Source organism: Pteronotus mesoamericanus, unplaced genomic scaffold (assembly GCF_021234165.1).
Source record: "Pteronotus mesoamericanus isolate MK-2021 breed Mesoamerican mustached bat unplaced genomic scaffold, CSHL_Meso_final contig_220, whole genome shotgun sequence".
Taxonomy (NCBI): Eukaryota; Metazoa; Chordata; class Mammalia; order Chiroptera; family Mormoopidae; genus Pteronotus; species Pteronotus mesoamericanus.
The window spans coordinates 5,958,303-5,972,013 of NW_026555091.1; the positions used below are offsets into that span (position 1 = coordinate 5,958,303).

The following is a 13,711-nucleotide window of genomic DNA, read 5'->3' on the forward strand; positions in this document are numbered from 1 at the left end:
TACCTGGGAAGTTCCTTCTCCTCGGCTCGCCCCCACTGCCCCCCGCCCCCGCTGCTGCCTCAGAAACCGCCTGCAACAGCAATGCTTCTCCATGGGAAGCAGGGCTCGGGATTACACAGGGCAGGGTCATTCTGCAGAGTCGCTGGCCAGGACCTTTCAAAAGTGTCAAGGTCAAAAGGACAAAGAACAGCCAAGGATCTGGTCTAGGAAAGGGACATCAGTGGGAAAAGCGGTGAAACTCCAATAAAATCTGTGGGTTAGTTAACAGCAGTGTATTAACATCAGTTTCCTGGGTTCAGTCATTGTCCTGTGGGTGCGTATAACAGCAATATTAGCGGGTGTAAGACGAACCGGAGTCTGATTATCCACTGCGTAACACGATGACCACAGTTGGTAACACTGTACGGTATAATTGAAATTTACTGATTTAAACCTAAATGTTCTCACCCCCCCCCAAAAAAAGGCATATATGTGAGATAACGACTATGTTAATTAACTCAATAGGGGAATCCTTTCACAGTGTTTACATATACCAAATCATCACATTGCATACTTTAAATATCTTACAATTTTATTTGTCAATTATTCCCCAATAATGCTGCCAAAAAAATTGGGGGGGGTATATGGAAACTTTCTATACTATTTTTATAACTTCTCTTCAAGTCTAGTATTATTTCACAATAAATCGTTAAGGCTCTTGTAATTGTGATTACTTGAAACTGTCCTAATAGATTGTTATTGATACATTGTTGTGAAACAGTGCTACCTACACTGAGCCCCCAGTAAGGCCAAAGCACAGGTCAATGAAAAGTCAATTCCACGGTGCAGAAAATCCGCCATAATCACAACTATTAGTTTGCAAATCCACTAAGAGAGCATGATGGCACCTACATACTTAGTGATACCGAGCACTGGACAGCACACCAGGTTCTCACAACCAGTCCTGTTACGAAGGAAATGCACCTTTTGACTTCACATGACTGAATAACAGGCTGAAACAACAGCTCCATGGAGATGCACTTTTAACACAAAGAAAGTGGCAGGAAAAGATAAGGCACAGGGACAAGGAAGCACGTGCCCATCTGCACCCCCACGCCCACCCAGACGCCCCATTTTAGGGAACAGCCGCGGTCAACGAGCTCTGAAGCGATGAGGAGGGACTGGCGGGCGCTTCCGCCCCAGCAATTGTTTCTGGAGCTAAAAATGAATTAGGCTCATAGGCGATTGGTAAATGCAGGAAGGATCTCGTACGAAGCAGAAGCTGCATGGGTTCGCATGTGAGTTCTTTTCCCCACAGCATTAATGTTTTGTTTCATTAATAATAGCAACTGAAGTCTAAGTATACGGGCACAATAAGCCAGGAAAGAATCAATTACGCATTCAAGCCTCCCCTTAGAAGGGGCTTATGGCAAGGTTAACACTGATCTTAGTTGAAATATATATATAGTATATGTATATGTATATGTATATGTATATGTATATGTATATATACATATTTATACACACACACACACACACACACACAAGGTATCACACAGCAGTGAGCAGAGCAAACATCGCTGCTATTAGCACACTTTGTACAAAGCTTGCTACCTTTTCTCTCCTTACAATTTCTCACAATAATGTCCCAATTGTCCTGTATACATAGGCAGCTTCAACCCATCCTTCTAGTGCCTTCCATCAAGCCACCTTCACCTTTTTTAAGTAAAATCCTACATTTACTGCAGTGTGCTCTTATTAGAAATATGTCTTTTAAAGTGCTAGCATTTTTAATGAAATTGTTATTCTTTTCATTAGTATTCTGGTTACAAAGTTGCATAAGCCCTGATAATTTAAGTTTGAATATGCACATTGAAAAGTCTCTGAGAAATGCATGTATAATATAGTAGAAATGCTGTATTTCCACATACTCTGAATACATAAAACATATTCCAGGACTACTTAAAATACAAATTGTCATAATATCTTGTTTCCAAAGATTAGTTACATATCAATGGAATGTGTTCTTAATATTGATTTGTATTTTATACATTTTATATTTAGCCATAAATTCAAAATTTAGTCATGCATTTCTGGATTAGTCACATATTTCTCAAACATACAGGATATTCTAACGTAGTATTGACAATTATTATCTAAGTTAAGGCCAGATTGATGCATTTTGTAAGAAAAGCAAATATTCAATGTTTTTTGATGTGAATTAAATATATATTACAAGCATTCATCAAACCAGCATCAAGCTTTTCCAATGAAGAAATATATAAAATGTGTAAAAATATAAAAGCGTGTCAAAAAGCATTTTTGCTCATAAATGTAAAAACATACTTTAAACAGTATCTTTTATAGTATTATATCATGCAGAAGAATTTAGGATGACTTTTCATTTCTCAAAGAAAGCAATAATTAATACTTAATTACTTGTTAAATAATACAATGGCAAAAAGTGAGCATTCTTTTGTACAAGTAGCTCCTCCTAACAACAAGTATTATGAAAGAAAATTTGTTATTTGTACCAGACAGACATAGCACATAACTAACTCATTAAAAATACAGTTCAACCAAAGGAGCTATAATTTATTATATCAACATCAATTTGAATATACCACTTTTGAAATTAAGGTATATAATAAATAAAAATGTATCTAATTAATATTTACTTAAAAGAACATTGCTCTCTCTCCCTTTTTTCTAGCACTATATGATGTGCTAGGGTACTTTTATGAACCACACAACCCTGAATTTCAAGGAGCCTTTTTTCCCCCTGATTACCTGTTCATATTCACTGGCTGGGAGATAGTCAGCATGTTTCTAATGGAAAAAAACAATGCACAGTTGTCTGCTTATAGGCTGACCTCTTTCACTTGGGTGGGCACCTTCTCCATCACCGACTAAGTGAGGATGTAACCTTGTCAAACCAAAGGCAAAAGAATAATGAGCGTGCGACAGGCTAACCCAGCATGCAGGGGGATGTTACAGAGGTTGCAAAAACAGCCCCGTGAATGACAAGCTAGAAGTGGTCTCCAAAGAGCAGGCTCATGGTACAGGACGCGCTCCAGAGCGCAGGACACACTTAATCCTCATCCTTGGACGCCTGCCATACAAAACTCCACTCAAATGAACTTCCTTCATTAGTTACTAACCAGATTAGTTAATATATTTTCAAACGAAGCCTGGTCGAACAGGCTTGACAGAGACACACTAATAAAATATCTGTTTCCACAAAGCATGCGTGAAAGGTAACTGTAAATGAGTAGATAATGGTTTGCTTTCACCAAACAATTATAAATATCATCCCAAAAGAAACACTCCAATTCGAGAATCAGACACATGAAATGGAAGTCTTCCCCAGGCGACGGGATTTTACTATTGCTAAAATAAGTGACAAGAATGGCTCCGTTAATTGCTACCCCGGTGCACCACCTGGAATAACAGGGAATCACATTAAAACATTTTTACAGTGGCTGAAACCAGAAGAAATAAGGCAAGTTCTGTTGCAGTCTTCTCAGCATGAATTTACTTTGAAAACAAACAGACAGAAAACTCTCAAGTCTAAACCATTCAAGCACGTGCTGAGGCTATGCATTATTTCACTGTATCAATTTTCCACACTTTGACATTCCTTTTCCACATTAAGACTGGAAAACAATCCACGCTCCTGACCAGCTGCCCTGCTTTCACAGAGCGACAGCACCACCTTTGGTCTCAAACAGAAGCCTCCAGCAGAGCAGTCTTCCCAACCCCCTTTTGTCAATTAAATTACTCGTGGATTTGTCGCCAAATTGATATGTCACCGGGTTTCACGTCACATTTATCATATTCAAGAATATTTGGTACCTTCACAAATGGATAAAGCATGAGAATAAACCATTGCTTCCAAGATGCAAAATTCTGAAATCATCCAAACTAATATCAAACACATGTACTTTAATCATCAATATAGTAACTGTCAATCAACATTTCAACACGTTTTGCCAAATCCAAGTAGGTCAATCAACAGACACATTTTTAAATATAAAAGAAAAACTTTTTTTATAATATCATTACATTTCAAAATTGATTTAAAAAAACACATTACATTTTAAATGAACCTATAATTTAATAATTGACAATATGGTATTAGCAGCAGATTGCCAGTTAAATCAGATCATTATAACTTATGTACAAATATAGTATGTTTCTGATCTACTTACACCAATGACACAATGTCCCCACGTTGGACTTCAAAATTCCTCACTTTCCAGTGGTTCAAAAGCACCACATCAGAAGACTGGCTCCCTCCAGGATTCAAAGAGGGCTAAAAACAGGGAGAAAGAGACATGTCTCTCATTTGTAAGTTTCAATCTTCACAGTTCCTTGCACGTCATAGCTCTGCGCAGTGCAATAAAACATCTCTAACATAGTCACTTTCAATAAATTGCTGCTCTAAAGTAAGAGCAAATGATGAATTTTCAAAGGGGCTCATCGGAATTCCTCCCAGTGAACCAGGATACAGACGCATTCCCAACGCTGACCGGAAAGGAAAACGTGCCAAGTTTTCAGATCTCTCCTGAACTCCGATGAGGAGGTAGGGAGAGCCTTAACAATTCAAGAGACATGAGGAGGAAGTGAATCAACCGTCCCAACAGAAGATCTGAACAGGAGCTAATTCCACAACAGCACACGGCAGGGTTCCATCTGGGGAAAGAACCCTCTCAACCCTACCAGGAAACGCCCACGGGGAGCAGGGAAGGGAGCAGAAGGAACACGAGATGGGACAACCACGGGAAACACGGGAACTCCCCACGTTGTGCTCTCCTCCCCAGGGAGCAGGCAGCACAGGCCCTGGTCCCGGGCTGGGGGGGCCTCATAGGTGGCCCTTGCCTGGGGTGCATGGACTTTCCTGAAGGCCAGGGACCACCAGGCACAGAGTGCTGAGTGAGGAAGCATGACGCCAACATGCCCAACCCTGGAGGGGTGCAGAGAAAGTCAACGGACACAAGGCAACCCTGGGTGGGGGAGGTGGGGCGGAGGACACAGGAAGACAAGGCGACCCTTCCACCGTGGACGTTGCAGGGTCCCTTAGAGCATCCTGAGGGGAACCAACACCCGTGTCTGTGGGGGGAGAGGGGCCGAACCACAGGGGACTCTCGGCTCTCCCCAGCGCCGGGGGTGGCAGCAGGAGAGGACGTGACCGTGGCCCGTCCACGGCCATTCTCTGGGGCCAAAGTGACTGTCTCTTTCTTGAACGATTCCTGGAATTATTTGTAGATTTTCTACAAAGAAGATGTGGACAGTGCTGCGGACATTTCGAGCTGGGGCTGTAATCAGGACCTTGTTTTCGATGCCCAGGCTCTCTGTGCCCAGGCCTCCCGGGTGACGCTGGGGGTCTCGGCCACCCGCCCCCACAGGCCCCCGAGCCCTTCATGAGCACCGAGGCCTGAACATCCTCGTCTCTCCTTTCCACTTCCCAGCGCATCTTTCACTTGACTGTCTGTCTGACATACGCGGGAGACCGAAAAAACCCGGAATTATCTTCCGGAGGGCGGGTCCCTTGTGGTACCTCGTAGTCCAGGCCTCCCCAACGAGGTGTGTTCTGGGACCCCACCTGTATCAGTGCACCAGCTCGCGTTGCTGGGAGAGGCTGCGTTCGGCCTCAGTGAATTTTTTTTTTTGAAGACTCTTTCAACGCGTTTGCCCATTTCATGGTGGGTGATTTACGAGCGCACCTGCCGGACCGCACTGAGTGTTCCGCAGTTTTTGACCAAAAATGGCACAACCCCGGAGCTCCACCTTCCCTGTTCACCCGATCTCACCCCAAGTGACTTCCTGTTGTTTTCCCAGATGGAAAGTCTTCAAAGGGAAAGTTTTCCCGAGGTGGAAGAGGTGAAAGGAAGAAATGGCAGAAGCACTAAAAGGCATCAAAATCGACAAGTTCAAAACTATTTTGAGCAGTGGAAATAAACGTCCTGATAGGTGTAGTGCTTCAAATGGACAGCACTTTTAAGGGGACTGAAGTTTAAACATGTAATAAGTACACACTTTTTTAAATAAATTCCGAGCTTTTGGGGCCCCCCTTGTAAAATTCAGCATAAGTAAAATTTCCGTCATTTCCTACCAAAAAAGAAAAGTTTTCTCCCTTATCTTCTCACATTCTATTTACCATTTCCCAGTCACCCAGCTTGTATTTCCACTTCATAGCCAACCAGTCACAAAGCTAAAGAGCCTTTTTATTCATAACTTGTTTCACAAAACAGTAATTACCTTTACCACATATACCCTGATATTTTCTCTTCTCTTCTAATCTGTGTTTTTAAAATTCTGCCTATAAGCAACTGTATTAATTCCACCGCCACTACATTGATTTTTAAATGATTCTTCTTCAACCATTATTCTACGAAGGTTGTTTCATAGCAACCTTCCCAGAATTCTACCTTTAGTTCATTCATCTCTGTTGTTCAATTCTTTTCCTAGAAAATCTCATCATCGTTCTCAGTTGCAAATACCACCCACATCCCAAAGAGTCCTGAATGCATCGTCCCAGTCACTTCCTCCTACTCCAGAGTCCTCGCACGGCACTCCAACTAAAACCCTGGCCACCCTGGCTTTCTGCTCACCTGTCCTCACAGTCCAGCAGGAAGCTCCGGTGAGCCACTACTGTACGCCCTGGCGAAATCGGCCCTCCAGCCCCAGCTGCTTCTCCGAGACCCCGGAACAGAGAACAGAGTTCTGACTGGTTGCTGGGCTTCTCATTCAATCAAGCCATCCCCCTACTTGAAATCCTTCACTAGTTCCCCAGCATCACCAATGTGACCGTCTTCAAGATCGAAGTCAAGACACATGTGATCTGCGGGACCCCATCCACCCGCACTTCCGCAGGTCCTACAAGTTAACCTCAGCCACACGCAGGGCCCGGGACACAGTTGGGTTACACCTCCAAGGATCACAGAAGCAGGTATTTCTGCCTGAAACGTTTCCCGCTCTTTCCCCCTTCCTACCTTTCGGGGAACTCCTACTTCAAACACCTGCCATCTCACGGGGGATTCTCAGAAGAATTCTTTCCTAACACGCCTCACCTCTCCTCCCCACTCCCATCCTCAGACTCCAGTGGGCAACGAAAACTCCCAAGTTCCCCTCAGGACCTGTGGATATTTCTACCACAGCACATCCAAGTGTGTATTGTAATGGCTAAGAGCATTTTGAGAATAAATTGTTTCTTATGTCTGTGTTCTTACACCTGATCACATAAGATGGTTAATAATTTTAACTGGGGAGCATCAAAAAATAATTAATGAAATTCCCGAAGACTCCCCACATTCATCCTGCCAAGAACAGAGATCATTTTCCACCCCAGCCCCCAAATAAACGTCGGCATCGCCCCTGTTGTTCACAGTGGACCATTCCCCCCACGCCCTTACTAGGAGACTCCGGCGGCGTCCTCAGCTCCTAACTTTCTTTGACTTTCCCATCATCAGACTTTCCCTCTGCTCAGAAGGCCTTTGATGGCGGCTTCTCTGTGAATCCTTCAAAAGCAGCCGCCGCCACCTGCAGTTTCCTTGCAAAAATTAGGACATGGCACCCCGGAGCTCCAAGGCGGGGACAGGAGAAAGCCCCACAGGCTCAAATCTGGACACTTGGATTCCTCTGTCCCTTAGAGAATCGCTCGTCTATCAACTTCTCTAGCACTAATTGTGAGAGCCAAAAGGTAACGCGCTGTGAACAAAAGATCTGTGCAGGGAAAGAGCCCCAGAAGGAAGCATGTTGAATTTCAAACAGTGATAGATTAGAATCATCAGTCAACACCTGGAAGGCCATGTTTGCTTTTCCACAGGAAACAAGGAGTTTCCTTCTACCCTTCCTCTCCTCCGCAAGGTTAACTGAATTGCGCCTCCCCAGCCCCGCCCAAGCTCCCTCCACAGTTCATGTAAACCTCAGCGGGGGCTCCTGAAACTTTGCGAGAGCATCTGCCTGCCCACGACCGCATCGCTTGCCAGGGGCCTTCTCGAATGCAGAAATCATGTCCTATCCGTGTGTGTGTGTGCAGGAGAGGGGCTGGACAGGAGGATTTCTGTAGTTTAACGCTCAAAAGATGAGCAGTTTTTGAAAAGCGTATGTAAATAAGAGGGTTCGTAAGCAACGCATATTATCTAAGCAATGGCTACATGTCTTTCAATAGAAACACATTCAAGATAAGTCTAGTAAGAAATCTTTTGCTTTGCATCAAGTTAGGCAATGTAAGCATTAGGAATGAAGTTGAACAGGGCTTTCTTGTTATCCATAATGAAATCAAGCTAATCACAACAGAATAAATTTTTTCTTTACTGTTCATTCATGAATACGAACAAGTGAATATGACTAACACATCATAAAAAAAAAACTTCCCTGAATTGGAAAACTACTTTACAGCACTATAAAAACTATAGTTCTTTGTACTTCAATTAAGCAATTTAAAATGAAGGGGAAAAAAAATACGATTTCCTGGGTTTTCCAAAACAATTTTTTGAGAAGAAAAAGAATGCACTAACTTCAAAATGAAAAATTTATAGGAAAAAATTAAGAAAATGTAATTTGGAGGGTGCTGTTTTAGAAAACTTAGTAAACCATGTTATTACTTAGAAACTGCACATCCTGCGTCCCCTGTGGAAACGGCAGTCTGTGCTCCAACCAGAAGAGGTAGATCTTTTCCAATCAAAGAAATTAGAAACATGAAATCTAAATCAAAACTCATAAACTCTGGGAACCGGATGTAACCACAGAGTCCACATTTTCTTGCCGCGTTGTCAACACTTTACATCCTCGATTCCCAGGGACTGCATCAAGACGTTACCCAGCTTAAAATAATAAAGTTGTTGGAAGTTGTAAACCTCCGAGGATATTCACCTAGGAGTTTCCAGCTACATTTCAGAACGTGTGGCTGTGTTGGCTGTCGCTGCTGGCCGTCGCGGAGACTCCCAGCGGCGGGCGCGGGGACGCTGCAAGATCTCCGGAACCAGCCGCGGAGGACAGGGGCCGCCGGCGGCTGCCCGGCGCCCTCCCCGCCTCTCCTGGCCCGGCTGCTGGGAGCACTCAGGTTCGGCATCAACCTCGCGGGCCTTCAGGGTCTTGGGGGTTTGGAGGCCTTCGGGGCAGCCTTGCTCTGAAGATGAAAAACTGTTCCCATCGTGGCCCCACTTCCCTACTCGCCAGAAGGCTTAAAATGACTTAACCTTTCCGAGCCTCGCTTGCGTGTCCGTGACGTGGGGTCGCCTGGCCCGGACTCCCAGAGTTGCCGTGAGAATCACAGGAAGCGGCCTACGAGGTCTCGCGACACAGTCCTCCACGCAGGGTCGACAAAGCAAGACGCGATGCGGGGCACGGGCACAGCGGGACGCGGGGAAACAGCCTCGCGGACGGGGTCCTTCCTGGGAAGTTAGGCCCTTCCACTCGGGCCTGACGCTTTTCATTTTAAATACTGAACATTATTTAAATACTGGGTGGGAGTCTTCAGGGTGCAAAGTCTATCCCTCGTTTCCAAACTCCCTAGGGTTTCTTCATTTCTTTTAAGCAAGCGAGCGTGCTTCAGTTTGGCTCTCCATTGTTTCACCTCGAAGATTTAACCACCCCAAACACTTACGGTGAACGGCTATGCAGCTATACCTTCTATAAAAACATCATGCCCAGTATGTTTTAAGTTTTCATTTTAAAATATACACACATACATATAAAATGATATACATTATAAATCTTCTTAGCTCTAGTTGATAATTTTCTATTTCTTCCTTTTTTGAAAAAAAAATGTGTTACATAAAAAGGAGGTTATTGTATGCTTTGCTCTGATTTAAGTGCTATATTGTTCACTCTGAGAAAGACAACATAAGTCAGAAGATTTCAACAGGTATTAATAAATTATGAAAAAGCTAGAAATAGCAGGTATCACACCTGCTTTTGAAACAGTACAAGACAGAAGCTGGGCTTTCGTGTATCTCTGATGAAAAACTTTGCTGAAGGATTTTCATTTCTCTTACAAACAAATATATTATTGTCAAGGTATCCTACATTCTCAGCTTGTGTCTTAAGTTGAAATCCTATGACAGTTTCAGGGAAATTTACATCTTGATTTAGAAAAATAAAACTCCCCTAGAGAATTAAACAGAGACATAATGGATTTTTTTTTTTTTTACCTTGTAAGATGTAGCCCAGCCATCATCAGTCAGTAAATGATATTATTCTAGTTTTGATTTTTTTTCTATAAATTTCTTACTAATTTTTTCTCTTAATTTAAAAAAGAAAAGTTCACAGCCTGCAATTTGCTTATAGTCTACCCACCAGCAAAGCCTGGTTTTCATCTCGCTTCTTTGGGGACGATGCTACCAACTATCTCATACAGAAAGAGCCCCGCCCACCAGGCTCGATGCACCCTAAAATGTTTGAGTAAGCACTGTGCCTTTCCATGAGGTGGTCCCAAGTCACCACGAGGAGCCAAGAGTTGCCCTCAAACTTTCTTCGGAAAAGCCATTATTTTAAAGAAATGATTGGCGGTGCGGGGGGACTATTAGTTTAAAAGTAAGACAACAAACTGAAATTGCACTATTTGTTTCAAAGTCTTTACCGTTGCAGCGCTGTCCGGGAAGCGTGAAGTACGGTTAAAATAAACGTATATTCTGATGATAGAATCATTAGTATTAGACGCCACGCTTGGGATAGATTGTGGCTAAAGTGGTCTAAAACACCATCTCCCCTCCCGAGCTGCTCGGGGCCCACCATTTGCATGGCGTCTGGAACCCTTGACCTTGTCTCACTAGGTCGGCGCAATCCCACGCCACGAGCTGCACTGAAGGCTGCACCGGCTGTAGCTGGAACTGGGGCGACCCTTCCAGGTAAAGGGTGTTTATTACCCTGAGCCCTCAACACTTGACCCCTTACAATGACCATCCGGCTAAATCAAAAATTACTCCAGCTTTTGACTGGAGGGCCCCTCCCCTGGCAAGGTGACTAAAACCCTCCGTCGCACACACAGTACACTTGAAGGCTAAAAGGAGGAAATTCAAATCATAAAGCAGCTCAGGAAATTTAGACTTACCAAGCCCCAGTTACATCTAGCACATCATTAATAAGTATGGAATAACGGGCTCCTCACACCTGCTCCAGCTCCCACAGCCTCCCCTCAGGAGCACCTGGCCGTCTCATCAAGTTCCCATTAGGAACCGTCTGCCCGGAGTCACCTTAGAGCTTTGTCCTAGACGGGTCACCCTACCCGACCAGACAGTCCTGGCAGCCTCCGTCTGCTCGCATGCGAGCCTTGGGGCAGGGCCCACACGAGCCGGGACGGAGCGCTGTTCTTCACCGTCTGACCTGAGGGCCGTCGGAGGGGAAGGGTGCCCTCCCAGCGGGCGTGAGGCTGCAGGGCCGCGTCCACACGGTCCCTGGTGCACCCCTTCCTCACTGCAACCCGCGGGGTCCCACCTCTGCCGGGCATCGTGCTTCGCCTCGGCTCCTTCCCCCTTGAAAATCCAAATGTGGGCCTAATCACATTTTAGTCAGGAAATAAACTTTGTTCTAATCTCATCCTCTTATTTACAGTCCTGTGGTTCTCCAGCATTGGTGACTGTTTTCATCTTCCTTTTGATATTTCTCCATGAAATTTTACTCACATGAAAGTAAGTTGTATTTTTGGAGATATTAAATTTCTTAATTTTTCGTTGAAAAGCAAGCCTTTAAAGCTACATTAATAAAATTTTAAATGCAAATGGGATTACATCAAGTTAAAAAAAAAAAAAAACCTCCTGCACAGCTAAAGAAAACAGCAGCAAAATGAAAAGGGAACCAACCATATGGGAAAATATATTTGCCAATGATACCCCAGACAAGGGTTTGATCTCCAAAATATATAAAGAACTCACATGACTCCACACCAAAAAAAAAAACAATCTAATTAAAAAATGGGCACGGCACCCAGAGATACTTCTCCAAGGAGTACATACACAGGGCCCAGAGACACATGAAAGGATGCTGAACATCACTAGCCAGCAGAGACGCAAATTAAAACCCCAATGACATACCACTTCACACCGGTCAGAATGGCCATGATAAATAAACAAAAAATAAGTGCTGGCGAGGATGTGGAGAAAAGGGAACCCTAGTGCACTGTTAGTGGGAATGCAGACTGGTGCAGCCACTGGGGGAAAGAGTATGGACTCTTCCTCAAAAAACTAAAAACAGAACTACCTTTTGACCTGGCAATTCCACTGCTGGGATTATACCCTAAGAATACTGAAACACCAATTCAAAAGAACCTATGCGCCCCAATGTTCACAGCAGCGTTATTTACAACAGCCGAGTGCCCATCAGTAAATGACTGGATAAAAAAAACTGTGGTACATTTACACGATGGAACACCAGCAGCAGAAAGAAAGGAGCTCCTACCTTTCACGAAAGCATGAGTGAAACTGGGGAGCAGTATGCTGAGTGAAATAAGCCATGGGGTAAAGACAAATACCATATGGTCTCCCCTATAAGTGGAGCCTAACCAACAGAACAAACAAGCACAAACAAGCAAGCAAAATAGAACCAGAGACAAGGAAATCAAGAACAAACTGACAGTGGCCAGAGGTGGGGGGAGGAGAAAAACAGGGGAAAGAAGGGCAAGAGTCATCAAGGGACATGCATAAAGGACACACGGACAAAGCCAACGAGGGGCAGGACCGAATGTGGGAGGTGGGGGAGGGGAGGGAAGGGGGAGTGGTGAGGGAAAAGTGAGGGCAACAGTAATTGAACAACAATAAAAAATTTTTTTAAATATTAAATAAGGTTTTAAAAATCATAAATTTACTTAAAAATAAAATAAAAATTTCAATGAACATCTACCATTATTAACTTGACTTGAAAATATAGTGTGTTGCTCATTTTTCATTCTCCTAATCTTTCGTGGTATTTCCTGTGTACTGTGCAGTGAAACATTAAAGGTCTGCAGGCACTCTCTTAAATTGCTGTACAAATAAAAGTCTTTATAAACTCTCTGAAAGGTAATTTGCCAAAATGTATCTAAGGTCTTTAAAATGGTCTAAGCTTAGAGCTAGAAATGTCCTATTTAAAGAGCTATCCTAACGTAATAATCAGGAATATGTACAAAGATGTACATCACATATTATTTATAATGGGTGAATAGTTGAGCCAACCTGAATACCAATGATAGGACACTGATTAAATTAGCAATGGTGAAACTATGTGATATATTGATAGTAAAAGCCATTTAAAAATCACATTGCAGAAATATATTTAAGGATATTTGGATATGTTTAGCAAAATAAATTAGGTTAAATGTGATCAATGAAAGAAATTGTTCTGATTCTATTTAGAGAAAGAAAATACTGCCGGGGTGGAATATTGCACAGAAAAGCATGAGAAGGATTGATAATGGTTTCAAAATGCAAAATGCAAATGTTGAAGTCAAAAGCCTGGGCTTAAATCTGCATGGTCTCCAACAAATTAATCCCTCTGCTTTTTTTTTTTTTTTTTCATTTTACAGATGAAGATGCATTTGTTCATCTGTAAAATGATTTACTAATGAATGGTACCTTCATCACAGGGTTGTGGGTGATAGTAAATAAATTATTATATTTAAAGTGTATATTATACTACAATATCGGGAACACAGTGATCATTCAATACATTTTACTAGTATTATATTTTAATATCTTTAAAATAACTAATTCTGGAAGGTGATAAAGATTATTTTTATTTTGTGTATTTTTCAATA

At 42.9% G+C, this 13,711-nt stretch overlaps 1 protein-coding gene across 1 annotated transcript in view; it reads right to left on the minus strand.

Moving 5' to 3' along the window:
- The window catches only part of IMMP2L (inner mitochondrial membrane peptidase subunit 2), a 612,206-nt gene that overhangs the window by 553,953 nt on the left and 44,542 nt on the right, over positions 1-13,711 (minus strand). The window contains exon 4 of the mRNA XM_054571369.1: positions 4,191-4,294. Coding sequence (XP_054427344.1) covers positions 4,191-4,294 — 104 coding nt within the window. The remainder of the gene's footprint in view (positions 1-4,190; positions 4,295-13,711) is intronic.